The sequence below is a fragment of the Balaenoptera musculus genome, chromosome 9 (assembly GCF_009873245.2).
Source record: "Balaenoptera musculus isolate JJ_BM4_2016_0621 chromosome 9, mBalMus1.pri.v3, whole genome shotgun sequence".
NCBI lineage: Eukaryota > Metazoa > Chordata > Mammalia > Artiodactyla > Balaenopteridae > Balaenoptera > Balaenoptera musculus.
In genome coordinates, this window is record NC_045793.1 from 57,445,284 (window position 1) to 57,467,150 (window position 21,867).

The 21,867-nt window shown below is 40.7% G+C and overlaps 1 protein-coding gene across 5 annotated transcripts in view; it reads right to left on the minus strand.

Moving 5' to 3' along the window:
* The window catches only part of CDK6 (cyclin dependent kinase 6), a 234,894-nt gene that overhangs the window by 119,669 nt on the left and 93,358 nt on the right, over nt 1-21,867 (minus strand). For all 5 annotated transcript variants that reach the window (XM_036863082.1, XM_036863084.1, XM_036863083.1 and 2 more), the window contains exon 4: nt 5,225-5,392. In XM_036863082.1, coding sequence (XP_036718977.1) covers nt 5,225-5,392 — 168 coding nt within the window. The remainder of the gene's footprint in view (nt 1-5,224; nt 5,393-21,867) is intronic.

Genomic DNA, 21,867 nt, shown 5'->3' on the forward strand with positions numbered 1-21,867 from the left:
ATAAAGGCCCTCCAAAAAAACACTGAAAAGTCACTGTAATACTGTTCACTGCAGAACAGAAATTGGTTTACGGCAGGCCGATCCTGGACTTCATCCCAGCATGTGAAGTTACTGAGGCCCCAAAAGGAATGACCTCATTTTAAGGTGCAGCCTCCTCTCTATCCACAGGTGGCTTCACGGGGGCTGTCCTGGGGAGTGACTGGTTCTAACTGCACGGGCGTTGGCAATTACATCTGGATATAAAAACGTCAACCCCGGCACTGCTCTGAACGGCCCCCAAAGTGGTCTCATGTCATACAGTGAGCATAGCACGATGCGTGTGCTGTCGTGAACAGGCACTTGGATGATTTTAAGGGAGCAGATACACACAGGAGTGAATCAAGAGAACACTTCATTTTTCCTAAGCAATGATACATTTAGGAGAGGTTCCAGTATTCGCAACTGTGGCAAAAGAAGTTTTATTCTGAGGTCTACATAAATAATAAGTTAACCAGGAGGTACAAGTTCATGCCTCAGTGTTCTCCACTGTGTCAAAATATGACATGAGCTAGTTGTTTTTTAATTACAATTTTAACAAGACTTAAAATATGTTTCAAAAAATGGACTGTTGAACATTTGTGGAATCTCTGCATACCCTTTGTAGAACCCAAGAGGTCTACAGAACCTAGTTTGATACCCTCTAAAGTACTGGATCCCACTGTGGGGAGAAGAGGAAGGGAAAGGGGATGATGGGCGAGAGCCAGAATATAAACATTAGTACTCTCCAAGCCATTTATAATCTATTTGGTGAATTCAGACTTAACCTGGTTACAAACTGCTCGTCTGAGTCTCAGTTTCCCCACTTTCAAAATGAGATGGTTGATAAGGAGTTCCCAAACCACCAAATCCAATGGCAACAGTATCACCCTACATGCTGTATGGGTCAGTTCAGGAAAAAAAAAAACCAGGGATTTTTCATCATAAACAGAGAAGTCAAGACCTGCTCCCTCCCTGAGCTGCTGTTCATAGGGCTTCATGATGATCAGAGTCATCGTCGGGCTGCTGGTGATGGGCCAGGCTCTGCTTCTACGACTCTCCCTGTCAGACGCGGGTGTGCGATTGGGTATGACCCAACCTGCCCGCTCAGAGGTTGGTCTCTACTTCCCTTTCATATTGACAGACAAAAATGAGTTGCACTACACACTGCATCCAACACGGGAACTTGTTAGAAATGTTGACTTGAGAATGACTCTCAATACAATTTTAGTTAGTTGTATAGTCATTCTATTGAATAAGCATACAGAGGCAGACCTCAGAGATATCATGGGTTGGGTACCAGACCACACAATAAAGCGAATATGGCAATAAAGCGAGTCCCATGAATTTTTTGGTTTCCAGTGCCTATAAAAGTTGTGTTTACACTATACTATAGTCTATTAAGTATGCAATAGCATTAGGTCTTAAAAAATGTACATGCCTTACTTAAATAATACTTTATTGCTAAAAAATGTTGCCTTCAGCAGCACATAATCTTTTTGAAATAGTAACATCGAAGATCTCTAATCACAGATCACCACAATAAATATAATCATGAAAAAGTTTGAAATACTGCCAGAATTACCAAAATGTGACACAGAGACATTAAATGAGCAAATGCTGTTGGAAAATGGCGCCGTGATGCAGGGTTGCCACAAAACGTCAATTTGTAAAAAATGCAGTGTCTGCTAAATGCAATAAAATGGTGCGCAATAAAACGAGGTATGCCTGTATTCTTGAAATGCATCTGCCATAAAGATTTATATAATCACATCGGTCATGTTCGTACATGTCACTTATGTGCAATGGAAAGAAGTTCCCTCTAACCTGTTCTCTGGTTTTCCACAAATGTAGTTATTTCAATACAGGTCACAGAAGTTGATTTTCAGGGTTTCATAGAAACTCTTCTGATAAGTAGAACCCATGCCAGGCATTGAGTAACAGGCCCCACTTCCCTTCACATCCCCAGCTCCTCCCTGCAGGACAAGGGGCCTCACGCCGTGCTTACGGCCACCCCAGTCTGTGTGTCCCCGTTCTGCCCGATGTCTGCAAACTGCGGCCCCTTATGCATGGGGTGAGGACACAGGTGGCCCAATCTGCTGTTAGGAGGAAGGACTGAGAAGAGCCCGTGCGGTTCCCATTTAGTCAGGGAATTCCAATGCCCTGAGTGCGGCTGGGTGTCAGGCACCCTGGATTCTGTGCCCCATCAAGGGAGGCAAGGCAGGAGCAGGGCCAGCACAGGCTCCTCTAAAGCATGAAACCCAGGCCAGGGGCCCGTCCTGCCTGGGTCTAAGGCATTCACTGTAGCCATCCACATCTTGATTCCACACCCTTGAGAGAAATAGGTATAAACAACCCTTCCTCTCCACGGGTACATGTGCACTCTGACTGTATACTGAGCAGCAAGAGCTCAATACTCCCTAAGGGCACCTGAAAGTCACGCAGGAGGCACCCAGTTAAGGGCACTTAGCCCTCCCTTAGCAGATGAAGACAAGCCGAGTCGTTTGGCCCTATGTCATACCAACTACAGCCACAACTAGAGTCCGGACTTATGATGACTGTCCTAAATTAATATCTACCCCAAAGGCCAACTCTTTCAAGGAGCTTACAGCCTGATAAATAAAACCCCGACATAATTACAAACAAGATAGAAAGCAGTATTATGAAAGACATTAATAAGACGTTACTCTGGAAACAATGAGGGAGGACGGGGGGATTAATTTCTGCAGGGGGTACCAGAACGGGACATTTGAGTCAGGCTTTGGAAGGTAAGTATTATATTATTAGCATTTCTCCTGGCTGCAAAATGTCAGTTTCGAATCAGTTAACTTGTAAATTTCTTTAACATTCCACAAATCAAGTTGATTCCCAGTTCCTGTATGACATAACCCACTAAAAAATGTGTATTTCCAGGAAGTGGAGTGTAGTCTTTTTCTCTTCAAGAAATACAAAAAATAAATACCAGTTCAGTCTGAAAAAACGGATTCCAGGCCTTTATGTGTCACTGTGTGCACATAAACCAATGTATCACTATAGAAATGGATTCTTCCTTAAAAAGAAAAATAAACAGTGGGAAAAAATTTTAATGCGGTACCCTACAGGAATCATATTCTTTATTATTGACATTAAGTTCCAACTATGACTCTTTCAAATAAAGTCTGAATTTGTTCCAGTGTCTTTCCCAGTTGCTAATATTTTTTACTTTATGTCACATAAGAGATACAGAGTATGCAATACAAACTAGATACTGAAAAATCAGGTATTTACGACTGCCTTTCCCCTTTTCTGTGTGAAATCATTTGTCTCCATTTTCCTGTCTGAACATATCAACTTTCAGCAAGAATGGAATGTTAATTGGTGTTACGCACAAGCTGGGCTATCATTCCTCAAATTTAATAAGAAAAAAAAAAAAACAAACCCAACTGGGTTTCCTGTTTTTATTTATGGTTTTCAGTGCCCAGTTGGGGGGGATCAAAATACAGTGTCTCAGTTATGGCTCATCCTTCCCTCAATTAATGTACTGAAGGAGACTGGTTCCTTCCATCTGCTCACCTGATGACTGCCCGGATCGCAAAGCCTATTCAAGCTTCTCCCCAGGGCCCTGAAACAACATACGAAACTACTTCCTAGGGAAGCTGCAGCCTACCTCACCCTTCCCACTGGGGAAACACACAGACTCAGCCCTTTCTGGTGTGATTATATAAGAACACAAGGGCTTACTTGACCCAGCCCAAATCGGAGACTTATCCTTTAAACACCATCTTGTGTCCTGTCTTCTCAAAAGCGACGGTGTGTGTTGGGCAAAGAGGAAACAAGAATGATTTATCTTTCAACAATAGTGACACATTCTAAGGAATCCTCTGTAAAAATTCTGATGCCCTAGGTAAAGTATATAATGTTGGGAAGGTATGTGATCTTACACATCCAGGTTCTAGTATCCGTATTTCCAGGGTGAGGAAGCAGAACACTTTTGCAAATTGAATGTTTTTCTAAGGCAAGTTATCTCTCTTAGAGAATTTCCAACTCCCCTCCTGAATTTCTACTTCTCAGCTGAGGCATTACTGGAATTTGGGGAAACAATTCTTTGTTGCGCAGAATATTAGCCTCCTTGTGGCCACTACCATCCCCCAAGTTGTTATGATGACCAAAGATGCCGTCACACATTTCTCAACAATGTGTCCCCCTCCCCCCAGGGCAGCGTTGCCCTTAACTGAGAACCACTTTGAGGCTAAAGATGGACTATATGTAGAAAATGCCATACTGACCCAAGAAGATTCTTATAATGCTTTGAGGGCAATGTTTGTAGTCTTCATGGAATCAAAGGGATTCTCCATATCAACCTCCTGCCCCAAATAAGTAGCACAGCAAAGGAACATTACTTGGCTTTAAAAAAAAAAAAAATCTATGCGTGAATTCACTGCATGGAAAACAGGTCCTTCAAAGACAAGGGATATTAATGCCTGCTTCCAGGCTCCTCTTTGTATATTTTGGGTGCACAATTTCATGAAAATTCATCTCAGAAACAATGAACTATAAGGAGAAATAGAAGGTAACCAGAGCCAGTAGCAAGTATGGTTTTGTGTCTGAATGAGACAAAAAACAGAATAACTGTCATTCTTTGCCAAAATAGAGCCTTTGGGTTTACTCTTTGTATTTTGGCTTGGATGAAGCCTTCACCTGGCAGGGTGGTGCTACTTGTTCACGGATCATCCAAGTTCACTGTAAATTTCATTTCTTCACAGTCCACGCACCACAGCTTCACAGGAGTGCTTTCACACACCTGTGCAGGTATCTGGCTGTTTCTCAAACTAGGATGCTGCAGACAGGTCAACATTCCTGCTGCTCTCTCCTCCCTGACCTTGAGCTATGTTTCCCTAGACACTGTATAAGCAGCTCTGAAAACAGTGGTTATGGCAAAAAGCCATATGGCAAAACCATTTGGAAACTTGTAACTGATTCCTTTCTAGTGGCTAAGAAGCAACCGTCTATTTCTGCAATGGGTTCTGTCCACAACAAGCGCAGCCCGGATATGTCTGTAGTTGTAAGCATAACACTTTCCTCCTACTGCCTGCTATATAAAAAGTGCAAAGACATTCTGTCCACCAACTGACCACGGGCAGTAATAACATCAGGGGCCTGGAATGGGGGCAGTTTGTCATTCAAAAGTAGAAAACTAAGTTTAATGAAAGAACAGCACTTTCTCACTCACCACTGAGGTAAGAGCCATCTGAAAACTGTAGATGCGGGCAAGGCCGAAGTCAGCCAGTTTTATTTGTCCACTGCTGGTCACCAGAATGTTCTGTGGTTTTAGATCACGATGTACCACTCGGTGAGAATGAAGAAAGTCCAGACCTCGGAGAAGCTGAAACATCATATCCTAAATAAAACCAAAAAAGAAAATCAATCAATGGTCAAAACAGAAATTTAACATGCTGAATCCTCAGCACTTAGAAAAGTGCTTGGCATACAGAAAGCATTTCATAAATATTTGCTGAATGAATGAATTTGTTTCCCCCTACTGCTCCACTCTCCCATTTTCAAGATCACTACAAAAAATTTCACTCTTGACCTGTATTTCATTAATCAAAGGATGATTTAAAAATAGTTTCAGATGGCATAGGAAATATTCTGGAAGGATATACCCCAAACTGGTGTCCATGGTTAATGTTGGGGAGAGGAAGTAGTTGGTGACAGAGGGACACTTTTTACTTCATATACTTTTATATGATTTAATACATGATTCCAACAATTAAAATCCAGTAAACAATGATAACATCAATGGTAGTTCTTCTTATTATTATAGCACCTATTACTTAGCAGTCACTATGTGTCAAGCATTGCTCTAAACACCTTCTCTTTAGTAACACACTTAGTCCACACCACAACACTGAGGTAAACAATATCATTGACTCATTTTACAGGTCAAGAAACTGATACACAGTAACTGTATGTAATTAGCCCAAAGTAACACTACTAGCAAAAGACAGAGTCTTGATTCGAACCAGAGTCCAGGAAAACTGGATTCAAATCCCCAATGCACTCCTTCATTAGATCAATGATTGAATGAGCATGGAAAACCGGGTGAGCCATTTAACCTCGCCAAGTCTCAGTTTTCAGGTCTGTAAAAATAGGAAAACCTACTCCATAGGATCACTGTTTGTAAAGCACTGACAGTAGTCAGCATTCAATAAATGGCAGCACTTACTGCTGACAGTATCAGCTAGCATGGAGGAGGGGGGCATTCAGAAAATAAACCAATGTCACATCTTCTTCTAATTTTACAGCTGATAAAATCAGATACAAAATTTAAAACTCGGAAACTGTCTGAAAGTGGGAATTTAAGATAGTGACCATGATATGGCCCTCTGAAATCTGGGGTTAATAAGACTGACCTACCCCCCTCCCCAAATATTGTGAGAATGGTGCGTAAAGGGAGGATGGAATGATTTTGTTCATATAAAGGTTAGAGAAATGATTAGGCAGCATCAGGGGCTTCAGAGCTGGCAGGGGCTGTGAGGACACACTTGTTCATCAGCTGGACTGTATTTGGTTATTGGTTTACAGTATTGGTATTTCCTTCAGGGAGTTCTGTCTTTATATCCCGGCTTATTCAAAACCAAAGCCTTAGTTTTCCACCTATAAAAAGGAGAAAACAGGGGCTTCCCTGGTGGCGCAGTGGTTGAGAATCTGCCTGCCAATGCAAGGGACATGGATTCGAGCCCTGGTCTGGGAGGATCCCACATGCCGCGGAGCGACTAGGCCCGTGAGCCACAATTACTGAGCCTGCGCGTCTGGAGCCTCAACTCTGTAACAAGAGAGGCCGCGATAGTGAGAGGCCCGCGCACCGCTATGAAGAGTGGCCCCCACTTGCCGCAACTGGAGAAAGCCCTCGCACAGAAACGAGACCCAACACAGCCATAAATAAATAAATAAATAAAAATTTAAAAAAAAAAGAAAAAAAAAAGCCTTACCCTGTTTGTTTAAAAAAAAAAAAAGGAGAAAACTGTGCTTACTTTTCATAATACGAGATTTAAATGAAGTAATGCACGTAAAGAAGTAGTTTCTGGCACACGGTTAGCATTCAACAAATGATAATCGTTGAACTGTCCCGTTTCCTGAGGGAGACAGAGTAACAAACAACTAGAAGAAAATGTGGCCAGTGCCGCAAGGTCAGTGAACAAAGCACTAAGCAAGTGTGCAATGACACAGGTGTACTGGAATTCTTTTTGAGCTCCACCTAAATGGATCTGATGAACTGGCTGGGGTTACCTTCTAAGTTTCCAAAGATGAAAACTCTGGAGAAGACTGCACTGTTGAGGGACAGACAGTCCTTCAAGACTTAAGAACCACTGAGAGTAAAACAACTTGGAATGAATAAACAAGAGTGTGAAAATGAAGCACAAAATGTTAACGAAAGTAATCTGCTGCTGCAGCAAATAAGTCTTTATTGGAAACACATGCACATGACTTGTAAGCAGTGGATTTTAAACAGCATGACTAACCTAAACTAATGTCATGCTGGCTTGTCATCTTTAGCTTCTTATACACTAAGCACCAACCATTTAAAACAGTACAAAGAATAAATGTGCTTGGTTCCTGTTTCATTGTTCAAACAGTTTAATAAGCAGCCAATTAGTAGAATAAATATGTAAAAATTTGAACCAACTAATTATACTAATAAGGCCCATCTTAATTTACGAAAAGCCTGAACTACCGAGTTTAAATACATATGTATTGCTTTTATTTGTGTATTTATACAGCACATATTACATTTTTCTTAATTATAAAATTGGTACATGCTTAATGCATATAGAAGCTTTTTAAAAAATTTATTAAAAATCCAGGGGAAGAACAAAAATCATGCAAAATCCCACCACTCAGAGAAGAGAGAAAACTTTACTGTTAACTTTTATCTTTCACGTCTTTTAAACAGATACTGCTATATTTGGAGGTATAAATATATTATATCTCTATATAATATATAAATATTATAAACAATATATATCACATACAATATAATATTAATATATAAATATAACATATATTTATAAATAAAAATTGTTATTATTCTGTACACATTTTACAGTTGTTTTAAAAACATTTAACAATTCATTATGAATATTTTGCCACTTCAACAAAATTCTTCTAAAATATAACTTTTTTATACAATATGATTTTTAATGGCTGCATAGTTTTCCTTCCTATGTCATAATCATTATTATTTGGTTTTAGTTGTGTTATTTTGGTACATATACTAAGAGTTTAGTTCTCCTCTGTTTAAAGGCCAGTGTAGATGAAAATGACTTCTTAACATCATATAAAAGCACAGTTTAGGCAGTGAGAACACATATATTGGCACTAACATTGATTCTATGTAAATGATACCTATGGATGTATAAAAAGTTGGTTCTAGGGGCTTCCCTGGTGGCGCAGTGGTTGAGAATCTGCCTGCCAATGCAGGTGACACGGGTTCGAGCCCTGGTCTGGGAAGATCCCACATGCCGCGGAGCAACTAGGCCTGTGAGCCACAACTACTGAGCCTGAGCGTCTGGAGCCTGTGCTCCACAACAAGAGAGGCCGCGATAGTGAGAGGCCTGCGCACCGCAATGAAGAGTGGCCCCCACTCGCCGCAACTAGAGAAAGCCCTTGCACAGAAACGAAGATCCAACACAGCCAAAATTTAAAAAAAAAAAAAAAAAAAGTTGGTTCTACATAAGAATTACCACTCTTTAGATTTTATTAGGCTACTTAAAAATTTTTTTGGTTAGCAAACTGGGTTTTCTTTGAAACCTATAATATCCAGCTACAATTAGAGTTTTGAACTAGTGAGACTTGAGTTAACGATTTTTAAAAAAATTGCCAAAAATCTCATTTGCTTCAGTAATTCCATTGCAAGGTAGGTTGATGAGCATTATGGGCTTGTAATAAGTATGATTTGGGGACCCACCCCAATCTTTCATCGGAACACCTAATCTTTCATCAGAATACCTAATCTGAAAAGGGAAATATATTCACCTATGTTAGGAACTCTGGTCCTAACAAATAGAATGAGAACTCTGGTCCCATTTCCTGAGCATTATATGAATGAATCAACTGTAACACTAAACAAGGCAAGAAAAAAAACACCTTTCCTTCAGAATCACAAGCAGTTCTTCGATCAAAGACATTTCAAAGGATTCTCTACTTAAGCTTATCATCTGTTCTATCTCAATTTATAGTATCGTGAGACATACTTTTAAATTAGCTCCTCAAGATTTTAATCTAAATTAATCCGTTTTACACAAGACTCAAATATTTCACAGTAATCCTAGCGATGCGATGCAATGAAACTACGGATACTGCCAATTAAGTTAAACATAGGTTTAAAACCTTTTAATGTTACAATGTACAATTCTGGTATAAAATGTCTAGTCACACTCATGATAAACAGTCACTGGAGGCCCTCAATCTGTATCTTTCTGAAACATGTGACATGGGAGCATGTTTCAACAGGACACCATCATGGAATGAAGTCTGGCTCCCAGTGACTTTAGATGGGGTTTTATCCTTGGCAACTCCCCTAAAAAGACTCTGGACTTCAGTCTGAACACCAGAAGTCTTCAAAGCCTTGTAACAACAATTAGTTTCTCTTAGGTGTTCTAGAGTAGTAATCCTCTTACTTCTTTGAAAACAAAACAAACACACAAACTGAAAATCTACCTCAAGCTTTTCTAATGGGAAAAAGTTTTATCACTGGGTCTTTTTTTCCAACTACACAAAAGGTATGACTCGTTTCAGAAGCTACTGAAGGGCTTCCCTGGTGGCGCAGTGCTTAAGAATCCAACTGCCAATGCAGGCACACAGGTTTGAGCCCTGGTCCGGGAAGATACCACATGCCGCGGAGCAGCTAGGCCCGTGCGCCACGACTACTGAGCCTGCGTGCTACAGCTGCTGAGGCCAACGCGCCTAGAGCCCGTGTTCCGCAGCCGGAGAGGCCGCCGCAGTGAGAAGCCTGCACACCGCAGCGAGGAGTCCCGGCTTGCGGTAGGTGGAGAGAGCCTGTGCACAGGAGTGAAGACCCAATGCAGCCAAAAATAAATAAATAAGATAAATAGATATTGAAAACACCAACTTATTCCATACAGTAAATTACAAAGCTGACAGCGCTAATAGACAATTCTGTATTTTTGGATGCATCTACCTAAATCTAAGTGATGTATTCACATCCTCAAGGTTTTAGCAACAAAAGTATACATCAGTAGCTTATCTACTTAAAAATTAAAAATAAGACATATACAACTTGTACAAGGATAATCATTTTTTTCTCCTTACAATGTGTAAATCACAGTCTTTTCAAATTTTTTATCCAAGTTTTGACAGAAGTGTCTTCATAATGATTTGTTGTTTCTTATGAAGATCTCCTACCCAGTTTGCTTCTTATGAAGGATGTTAAAGGAATCTCACAGATCAACACAACGAAGGTTTTTTTTTACACTAAACTGGTAACATGTTGACTTAAGGTAGGGATTATAATTACAGGAATAGGGCTTCCCTGGTGGCGCAGTGGTTAAGAATCTGCCTGCCAATGCAGGGGACACGGGTTCGAGCCCTGGTCTGGGAAGATCCCACATGCCGCGGAGCGACTAAGCCCGTGAGCCACAACTACTGAGCCGGCGCGTCTGGAGCCTGTGCTCCGCAACAGGAGAGGCCGCGATAGTGAGAGGCCCGCGCACCGCGAGGAAGAGTGGTCCCCGCTTGCCACAACTAGAGAAAGCCCTCACACAGAAACGAAGACCCAACACAGCCAAAAATAATTACAGGAATAGAAGTAACAGATCATGTGATGATAAAGTCATAAAGCAGAGGACTACTGACAATAATGAGGGCCAGTCCTGGGATCTCTTTGTTTTTCCTTTTTTGCTGATTACTAATATATCTTTGAAAATTTTAACTGTGGTAAGATACACATAAAATTTCCCATCTTAACCATTTTTAAGTGTATAGTTCAGTAGTAAGTACACTCACACTCTTATACAACCAATCTTCAGAACTTTTTCTATCTTGCAAAACTGAAACTCTATTCTACACCCACTAAATAGCTCTTCACTTCTCCCTTCCTCCCAGACCTGGTAACCACCCTTCTATTTTCTGTTTCTGTGAATTTGGCCACTCCAGATACCTCATATGAGTGGAATCATAATGTATTCGCTTTTTTGTGACTGGCTTATTTAATTTAGCATAATGTCCTCAAAGTTTATCCATGCTGTAGCATGTGTCAGAATTTCCTTCCTTTTTAAAGCTGACTAATATTCCATTGTGTGGATATACTACATTTTGCTTGTCCATTCATCTGCTGATGGACCCTTGGGCTGTTTTGGCTATTGTGAAGAATCCGCTATGCACATAGGTGTATAAATACCAGTATCTCTTTGTGACCCTGCTTTCATTTCTTTCGGATGTATATGCCTAGAAGTAGAATTGCTGAATCTAGTCCCAGGATCTTTTAAAAATCACAGTTCTCCTGTAAAATGTGCTACAATATTACTACATAAGCAATGAAGTAGTGAACAACAAAGCCTAGTCCTGGGTAGTCAATCAGGTGGGTTCATTCATGCCCTGGAGATTTCACTCACTCCTTCCACTTTTGCGCTCAAGGAGAATCTGCCTGAAGTTACCACATCAAGCTTATTGTACCGTCCACACCGGACCGTACTCTACTTCAAAACCTGACAGTGGGCTTCTTCACACTTTCACTGATCAATTCACAATGTTAACAATGGGTCGCAAAGACTGCATTATAAACAGGATCCCCCTACTTCTCACTCTGGTCCTTAGGAGTACCCAGAGAATGCTTCATCCCGAATCACAAAGGGCAAAACAAATTCTGACAAAGCAAGAGGAGGGTTAAAGCAGGTTCCTTAAAGCTTCGGATTACCTGCAAAGTAGTAATTGGTAAATTGAAAGTAAGTAATAAATGGGAGGACCTGGAGATGAGTCACAAGCCACAAGCCACATGGCAGCTTTGTTCCAAAGGGAGGGGAGGGGAGATCTAGCTGAGGAAGGCAACACATGGCCTTGGGGCTCTTCAGCAGAAACAAAGCCAAGGCCTTTCCCTCACTGCAAGTGTTGGCTTTCTACTTCTACTGCTTCTATGCAACTGGATGAAAGCATAATAAAAGTGGTTTCCTATATAAATTTTATTAACAAAATATGTATTCTGAAGAGAGAATGAAAAGGAGCCATGTATCGTTCATTCCTGGAAGTGATGCTAACGCCGAGTAAGTAAAGGATAAAATCACCACTAATTTTCACCAAGCCTGGAAATATTGTTGGTGTTTGAGGGAAAATGCAATGGCTAAAAAAGAAAGAAGGAATCATTACCTCATCATGACGGCTATTATTAACCCACAGTGGAAAAGTCATTGGGAACTGAAACTACAAATAACGATGTTAATTATAACTTCTTCAGAGCAAGATGTAAAAATCAACATTGCATAAACAAGAAAATACAAAGTATAAGTGACTAAGTTGTTGGCTAATGCCCCAAATGGTTTTTGTTCTAGACACATTGTTTTGTGATCCTTTTAAAATTATTTAACCATATACTGTGGATATTTCCCCATTTTAACACATACTCTTTATAATAAAATTCTTTTTAACAGTATGTTTTTTAATGGTTGCATCTGGACAAAATACCTTCATGTCTTTCCCCATTCTCCTTCTCAATTCCCTCTTTTGAGAATTTTCCTCTCACTCTGTACTTCCCTCCTCTCCACACGAGGCAATGTATTAGAGAAGTTGGTTTTCCACAGAGTGGAGCATATTATAATTTGCCTACTGTAGCAGACATTGTTGGTTGCCAGCCATGAAGGACTGGTCCAAGGCAACCACATTCCCGTTTGCTAGGAATTGATCCAGAGATGGACATGGGACCCAGTCCTGGCTAATGAGACATATGGGCAAGGTTTGGAAAGCATTTTTCTCCTAATAAGAAGACCACGGTAGAAAACTCTCTGCTGTACTTCCTCCTCACCTCCCAGCTCTCACTCCCCACCTGTGCATCTCACACCAAATGCTACTGCTTGAGGGCATGAACTTGCTACTGTAGCAATCACCCTGAAACATAAAGGGAGACATCACCTGCACACACGGAAATGCCCGAGTGTAATGAGGGAAAGAGTCTGGGTCTTTGATGACATCACTGAATAGCTGAATCAACTCGGGCTGCCCACCTCTAGCTTTGTAGTTAGGGCAACAATAATGCTCTAACTTCAAGCCATTTTTTCATCGTGTTGTATAATCTGCAGTTGAAAATTATTCTAACGAATGTAACTTAACTAAAATTATATTAAGTAAAACCTGTTAAGTAAGGTCACAACCTTTCATTTATAGCCCCCCCCCACCAACCAAAACGCCCCCCATGGGGTCTGTACCAACATTCTTTTGTTGCCAATTATCCCATCCAAGTGGTTATCCTTTTGTCTTTGAGACTTATACCTCCTTCAATTAAATGCTCACAAAATCCCCTTTCTCATTGCTATCATTTGCTGTCAATCCTTCATATTCCTCAGGGACCGTGGCTCATCCTCTCTAGCCCACACTCACCACATTCCTGCCTGGCTTCAGCATCCCAAGAACACCTTAGCTTCAGAGAACTTTGATTTCTTCAACTCCATTCCATTTTGTGCCATCTACTCCCACAGCTAAAACCAGGAATGTGTTACTACTTAACTCTCATCTTTTTTTAATTAAAAAATTTAAAAGTTACTTTAATTACATGTATTTGGATATCAAAATACCACTTAAATTTACATAAACTTATTAGACAGAATAATTCATTAAACTTGGAGAGCAACTTCTTCATGCATCATTCGTTAAATCTGCCAATTCCCTCACGTCTCTGGTTCCATGGTCACTCTATCTTATCCTCTATACAAAGCTTAGTCCTCAATTAGCCCAATTGCTCTCTTTTCAGCTGTTTATACCTGTGTTGCAGAGAGCTGTTAAGGGGGAAAAATGATCACATACATGTCTATTATCAATATGAAGTCAGTCCCCAACCTTGACTACGTTAGTGCCACCAGGTAATAGTACAGGTCCCTAGTTAGCCCTAGCTGTCCCTGTAGGCTAAATTTTCACTGCTGTCCCCTACCTTATCATCTCTCTTCCTTCTCTTAGCACACTAGTGTGCACTCCACTTCCGAGAGAAATACGGACGATCAAGGGAAGGCTATCAGCTCCCTGTGCTCCACTTATACGTTTATAAGCACTGGCGTCGACCCCTCTCCCTCACCTCCTGGTGGAAAAGCTTTCTTTCCTTCTATGCAGTATTCATCTTCTTCCTATGCTCTAGATCTCCTTCATTCCAGCTTCCTTAAGTCCTTCCCCTCGCTCGACTAACCATTCCCCTTTTCTGTATCTGGGACTTCCCTTTCTATTGTCCCTTGACTAATAAACAACCCAAGCAACCCCCTTCCTTCCTCAGCCAGTGGTCTTGACTCAGCGGTGCGCATTTTTTCATTCCCCATCCACACCGCGTTGCTGCAGTGAATGGAGATGCGGCAGCTCTTGCAAGATCACCAGTAACCCACCTGGCTTGCAACAGCCAATAGGATGTTCCACTCCTAACTGAACCCTGCCATGGCCTTTCACACTGGATCCCTCCCTCCTCTTCATTGTTCTCCAAAATGGAAGATCTTCTAAGTTTCTGATTAGAATGTAATGCATCTTCACTGCTAAATTTTAAAAAATCAAAACACAAGGAAAAAAAGAAAGAAATAACACCCCACGATTCTCCATCCAGAGGTAACCACAGTTAACATATTCGTGTATCCTTTCATAATTTTTCTATACATGTATACTCATACATATAGTTATTTTCTGTTTTATAAATGAAATGCTAGTGTATACAATTTTGTAATTGTCTTTTCACATCATAATGTATATTGAACACATTTGCATGTCAATAAATACAGGTCTATTGCTCGATTTTTTGATGTGGGCCATTTTGAAGTCTTTACTGAATTTTCTACATATTGCTTCTGTTTATGTTTTGGTTTTTGGCCAAGAGGCATGTGGGATCTTAGCTTCCCCGATCAGGGATCGAACTCACACCCCCTGCATCGGAAGGCGAAGTCTTAACTACTGGACCACCAGGTAAGTCCCTATTGCTCAATTTTAATGGTTGTGTGCTATTCTGTTTTTTTATATACTATCTTAGGCAAAGGTTTTAAGCATTTATTAAATTATCCACTTTTTAAATGCCATTTTTATCATGTTCTATATTACTTGAGCTTGTTTCTGGATTTTGACTCACTCACTTGGTTCAGTTTAGAGTACCTTCTCTTTTAATAATAAAATATTTAGAATATATTTTCATATCAGGTAGGGCTGGTTTCCTCTTCCCATTCTCTGTAAAATGTTCCTGGATATTCTTACATGTTACTATTCTGGACTGATTTTAAGATCATTTTATTGACTTCCCATATCTTCCCTCAAATTCTTTTAGTATTTTTAAGAAAACTATAGATTAATGGGGGAAAACTGATACTTCTACAATAGGAGTCTTTCTTTACAACAACATGGTATGTTCTTTTTTATTCAAGTCTTCTTCTAGGTCCCTCAGTAAAGTTTTGTCATTTTTAAAAATATAATTCCTACACCTCTGAGGCCCCCACTAGAGTGGATCTCACTCTCATCCTTCCTTACATGTACTGTTCTGTTTCCCCACCAATCTCCTTCCTCAAATCCATCATTTACTCTCTGGCAAAGCTGATCTTAAACCTGCAAAGGTGATCTGCAAACCTGAACCTGTCAGATCATTCTCACGCTTGAACACCCTCAGACAAAGCCCACCTAGCTCTCTGGCCTTGCCTCCTGGAATTCCTGTGGACCTCCTCCATCTTCACTCACTCACTGCCTTACGGCCTCATCTTCGGACAAGAATTAGGGTCTGTTTTAATCACTCTTCCTCCACATACACTAGACTCCCAGCCCACTGTATTAACAGGTACCAATAAATGTTCATTGACTTTTCGGAGAGAAGCGAGGCCCAAACTAAACTGGAAATGACCAAGAAATCTATAAAAGCTGTTAGCTTAAAAAGAACTTACTGATTCCTCCCAAGAAGGAATCCTTTAGCAGGTAACAAAACTCCAGGGAAATCAGAAAGAAACGGGTTGGATTAGGGCATAGGGACCAAAGAGGCATAGCATATAAATCAGTATTCCTACCTATTAGTTATTAAAACATCTTCCTATGTGTGTTAAGACTTTCAGTTCATTGTATCATAAATATAATACTCCTAGGCCTATAATGAACACATTGTTCTACAGCTAGGGGTATGACTACAAGCAAGTCACATACCCTCTCTCATCCCTAAGAGAAGCATGCTATGCATCAAATCGCTTTGCCTGAGTCATCACGTGGATGCAGAACTGGACAACTGGCTAAGTTTCCTAATAATACTATAATTTCATATTGTCACATCAGTGGTTCTCAACGTGTGGCGTCTTAATCCCATGCTATTGACTAAATTCTATTTCATCTTCACCACTAGCGAACTGACTAACCAAGTCCTAACTTTTCTAGACCTCAGTTTTTCATTTACAAAAATCAGGATAAATCCTGCCCTGCCTCTGTGGAAACTGAGATATTGGATTATTTTATATAATATACTTGATTGTCAAAGAATATAATACAAAATTTTAAGTGCTATTGAGCTGGACTGTAAATTCTCTGAGGAATGGGGATGTGGTACACCTTTATACTCTCCACAGCATCCAACAGGGTACCTTACACAGAGAAATCTGTTGATTTTACTTGATTTGATGAATCGCTCAATAGTCTATAGATAGGCATTAAGCTGAAATATAATGACTTTTGCTCTTGGCTCTGCACAGGAGTTATATAGAATATCCTCACTAAGTAAACTGATTCCTGAGTCATTAGTGAACAGGCTACGCTCCTGCACTGTGGTTTATCCCTTATTCGCTAAGAATTTACTGAATGCTAAGTGGAGGCGCAAAAGAAGTACAAAAGAGATTCCTCTTGGAAATGTATATAACTTAAGGGAGCCACCTGCACGTGAGATGTAAATTTCCATTTTTGAGGGCAGTATGATTTAAAAGAAAGAGCACTGGATTTAGAGTTGAAAGCACTGGATCTGAATTTTTGCTTACTAGTTATATAATCTAAGGCTGGTCACTTGCAACTGTTGTGGGCCTGGGTTTTCCCATTTATAAAAATGGAAATAATCTCAAAAAGGAGAGACTTAATAAGATACTATATAATATTATACTATATATGTATATATATATAGTATTTAAGTAGGATATTAAATATTTAAGTACTTTATATAGTATAAAGTACACACACATAATGAATTGCTACCATTTATTAAAAAGAAATATGAAACCCCTATTATGTGTAAGGCATTGTGCTAGGTGATGTTACTCACACACACCTAAGACAGAGACCCAGGGAGCTCCTGTTTTAACAGGGAGAGAAGACATAGATATGCACCTACACACTTCAGTCAGCATATGGCAAGGACCACAAATGGCACAGGGGCTACAGGCAATGCGTAAGCACTGAGGAGGAAGCAGCATCCCAGCCCATCTTGGCGGTGGGCGACTATTCAGTTTGATGTGGGGAAGCATCTGCCTAGAAGACCACACTGGCAGAGGCTTAGAGGAGGGCAAGTGCTTAGGTATTTGGAGACCAGTAACAGCCCCCAGAGGGGGTGCACTGCTAAACGGGACCACACTGCTAAGAGCTTTGTTGCTGGCCTGGTGCAGGGAGTTTATAGTGTCATGTCTTGAGGTCAATAGAAAACTGGTGAAAATGTGTAAAAAAATGGCATATTATTATTGATATTTTAGTACACAGAGTGGATGGGAGGTGCTGTAAGAAGGCTATTATTCTACTCTGGACATAGGATAGTAAGAGTCTGAACTAGAACATTAGAAACATTAGAAAGGGAGAGAGAGGAAAGGCAATCCAAGAGACAAATGCAATATGTTAGTGTTTGTTTCCACAGGTCAACTTTAGTGAGCCATCTTCTGACAGCTCTGCTACATCTCCAGGTTGGACGCTAGGTGAACTTGGGCCTGCTATTTAACCTCTACTTCCCCTCCCCTCGCATCCAGCCTTGGTTTCCTCATCTGTAAAATGCAGATAATACTTTCCTGAGGGAGGCTGTGAGGACTAAAAACAATGTGTGAATTTCCCAGCTTGCTACCAGGTTCAGAACTGGTGCCATGAAACAAGAAGAGGACCTTCCATTAGCAATGGCATCTAGCAACACCCTAAGTTCAGATCTATCTAGTTTTCTTCAGTTAGGACATGAACAGTCTCCCATCTTCCCAAACAGTCATTACTAAGGTCAAAAAACACCACTGTGTGTATAGTATACAATCTTAAAAATATTTATTATTTTATTTAAATTAAGTGTTATGTTGCCTGTTCTTAATTCTGAAAGTCTAAAGCTTGCTAGCATTTTAGGGTGTCTAGAAGGGTCATCAGAAATCATCTGTTATTATTCACTGAGTGCATTGTATGTCTCTCTTTGTATATGAAGCAACTTTCTAAGGTGGTTTTAAGTTGCTTTTTACCTATCCTGGGACTGATTTTTCTATGGAGCCTCCAACTGTTGAGGTTCCCTCAAACTATCTTATGGGTGTTTTCACGGGATAATAACAATTTACTATAAAAACGCAAGATAAACTTTTACTCAGTATATATATTCAGAAGCTACTACTGAGTAGGGAAAAACATTACTAATGAATTTTTTTACATAATTAACTTTGGTTGCTTTCCCAGCTTAAATAAGAACTAGAATTTGTGATATTATTTCCTTATGTTAGGCATTAATGCTGAACTGTGTGCATTCCATTACAGAGAGGGGGAGAGGAGCAAAGGAAAGTGTTCTCTGAAAAGAACACAGCTTCATTTGGTCAAAAAAATGGTCTTTACAAGAGTTTTTATTATAGGTCGTAAAACATTGCTTACCACAATGTACCTCTTCCTTGAAAAAGAAAAGCAATCCCTGCAGTGGTGAGAAGCCGAAAACAACACACTGAGCGTATTCGTGCCTCCTTCCCATAAACACATCTGTGCATATTATCTGTTTTGGGTTGAGCTGCATGCACAGCTGTTTATGGGGGCTCAGAAGAGGCAGCGCTTCAACATTTTTTATTTCGTGTTGTTTCAAGGACTGAATTTTTAAGCTGAAGCCTGTTAGGAGAGAGGCAGCAAATGCATCTCCAGGGGAAGGAGGACCATATGCTCCTGGCTAATAACTTCTTCAATCTACAGGAAGAAGAGACTCTGGGTGGTCATATCTAGTCAGGAAAAGCATGGAGGCCAAGAGAAAAGGGGGGATCTTTAGGCTAAATAGAACTGAGGAGCATTCACCAAGGCAAAAAAACAAACAACAACAACAAAAAAAACACGAGAACTTGGTTAAGAACCTAAGGACTATCTTACAAAGAATTCAGCAAGTTAACATTAAAATAGGCCATTCAATAGGAACTGTCTAGGGAAAGATGGACAGCACCAAGGCTAGGAAACTCTTAGTCTCAACAGCACTCAAATACTAAGTAGATTTAAATCTACTAAATGTACATTTAGTACTAAATGTACAAATGTACTAAAATCAGGTAGATTTTATACACCGAGTACGGTTCTGGTTTAAGGATGCCCCTCCCCTAAATCTTTTCCCGGCCCACCTAAAACCCCCAGTCAGCTTTTTGGATCATTCTCTTTCCAGGCACCATAAAAATCATCTTCCACTTCTCCCTAAACTGATGCTCCAAGGCCTCACCTTGGTAAATACCTGCCCATCCAACTCCTACGATTAAGACTGCCGAGGGGAAAACCACCACACGAAGGCTGGAATGGTTACCTGCCCTAGTCTCCAATTTCATCTAGGCTCTCAGTACTGCCTTCTCTGTGTCTCTGGCAAGCTCCCGTTTGTTGTCCACAATGGTTACCACAAACATTCAGCCTTTGTTTGTGTTTCCAATTATGTGTCTCAAAAGAATCTTAAATTCTAAATTCTTCCTTCACCTCCTCACCTCACTCATTCATGGCTCCAACATTTAGTCATATTCTGAGCATCCCAAGTCACAGTGGCAGCTGGGACTACTCCCTTGAGTTTCAGACATGCAAACTTCAATGCTTCCTGCTCATGTTTTCTAGAATATTCCACAGCAACTGATCTCAGTATGTTCGAAAATAACAATACAGTTTCTTCACTGCTATCAAACTCTGTTCTTCAGCCTGTATTTCTCTTTTTTTTTAAGGGAACACCTTTTTAATTAATTAATTAATTAATTTTAAAACTTAAAAAAAAATAAATGTATTTATTTTATTTTCTTTATTTTTGGTTGCATTGGGTCTTCGCTGCTGCACACAGGCTTTTTCTAGCTGCGGTGAGTGGGGGCTACTCTTCGCTGTGGTGCACGGGCTTCTCATTGTGGTGGCTTCTCTTGCTGCGGAGCACAGGCTTTAGGTGCGTGGGCTTCAGTGGTTGTGGCTCGCGGGCTCTAGAGCGCAGGCTCAGTAGCTGTGGAGCACGGGCTTAGTTGCTCCGCGGCATGTGGGATCTTCCCGGACCAGGGCTCAAACCCGTGTCCCCTGCATTAGCAGGCAGATTCTTAACCACTGCGCCACTAGGGAAGCCCCAGCCTGTATTTCTTATCTTATATAATGGCATCACCATCCACCCAAATGATCAATCCATAAATCTGACAGACATTTTAGATTCCTTCTCTTCTCCCAACCATAGAGCTAATTAGTTACCTAGTGCTACTAACTGTAGTTCCTAAATTACCTTTCAAATCCGATCTCTATGGTCCTTGTCAAGCTGCCTGTATCTCTTGCCTGTATGACTGCAATGTATCCTAACACAGCACTTATTTTTCACTTTAAGCATTTTAAATCTTTTCTCCACAGTGTTGACTAAATGATATTTCTAAAATGTAAATCTGAATCATACGGAAGTCACCTACCATTCACTATAAGACAAAGGTAGAATTTAGCTACTGCCTAAAACACTTTCATGTCTGATCCCGAACTACCTCTGGTTTCATTTCCAGCTGTTTCTATGCTCTGAAGATGATCTGCTCTATTACATTATATCTTTGTCCCTTTGCAATGCTGTCCCCTATGCCTAGGAATTCCCTCCATTGCCCTGTTCCCCAACACACGTATCTTGTACATCTGGCTCTTTCCAATTTGTCTTTCAGAACTTATTTTATGTAGATTTTGTCCAAGTTCTGAGCAAACCCCCTCACACCCACAGGCTAAGCCAAGCGCCCCCCTTCTATAAACCCAGAGCACTCAGTCTAGTTCTGTTACAGAACTTACCCTACTTTACTGTAACCGGGATGTCTCCCTCACTAGATTAGAGCCCCTCTACACTAAGGAAGGAACTGGAAACGGGGGTGGGGTGAGAAAAATAAAGGAGCATCCCAAGCATTTTACGGACATTATTTTTTTTTACCCAGGCACTCTGCATACATTATTTCATGTAATTCTCACAGCAACCCCTTGAGTAAACTCACATTCATTATTCTAAGTCTGTGTCCCAGGCCAGCTCTTGAGCCAGGCGCGGTGTGGGCTAGAGAACCACAGTGCCTGGTCTCATGGAGCTGTCAGTGGAGGAGGACAGAGGCCGATTCTGCAAGGTCAAGAAGGTGCCGCCCACGCAGTATTGGCTCCACCTGACCGGGTGCCCCAGGTGTACTTGGCCTCTTCAGCTGTTCAGTGAATGAGTACAAAGGAAATGAACAAACAATGTTTTAAAAATGTGCTATGACCTAGCAATTCCACTTCTAGGAATTCACCCTACAGAAACAGCAGCACAGT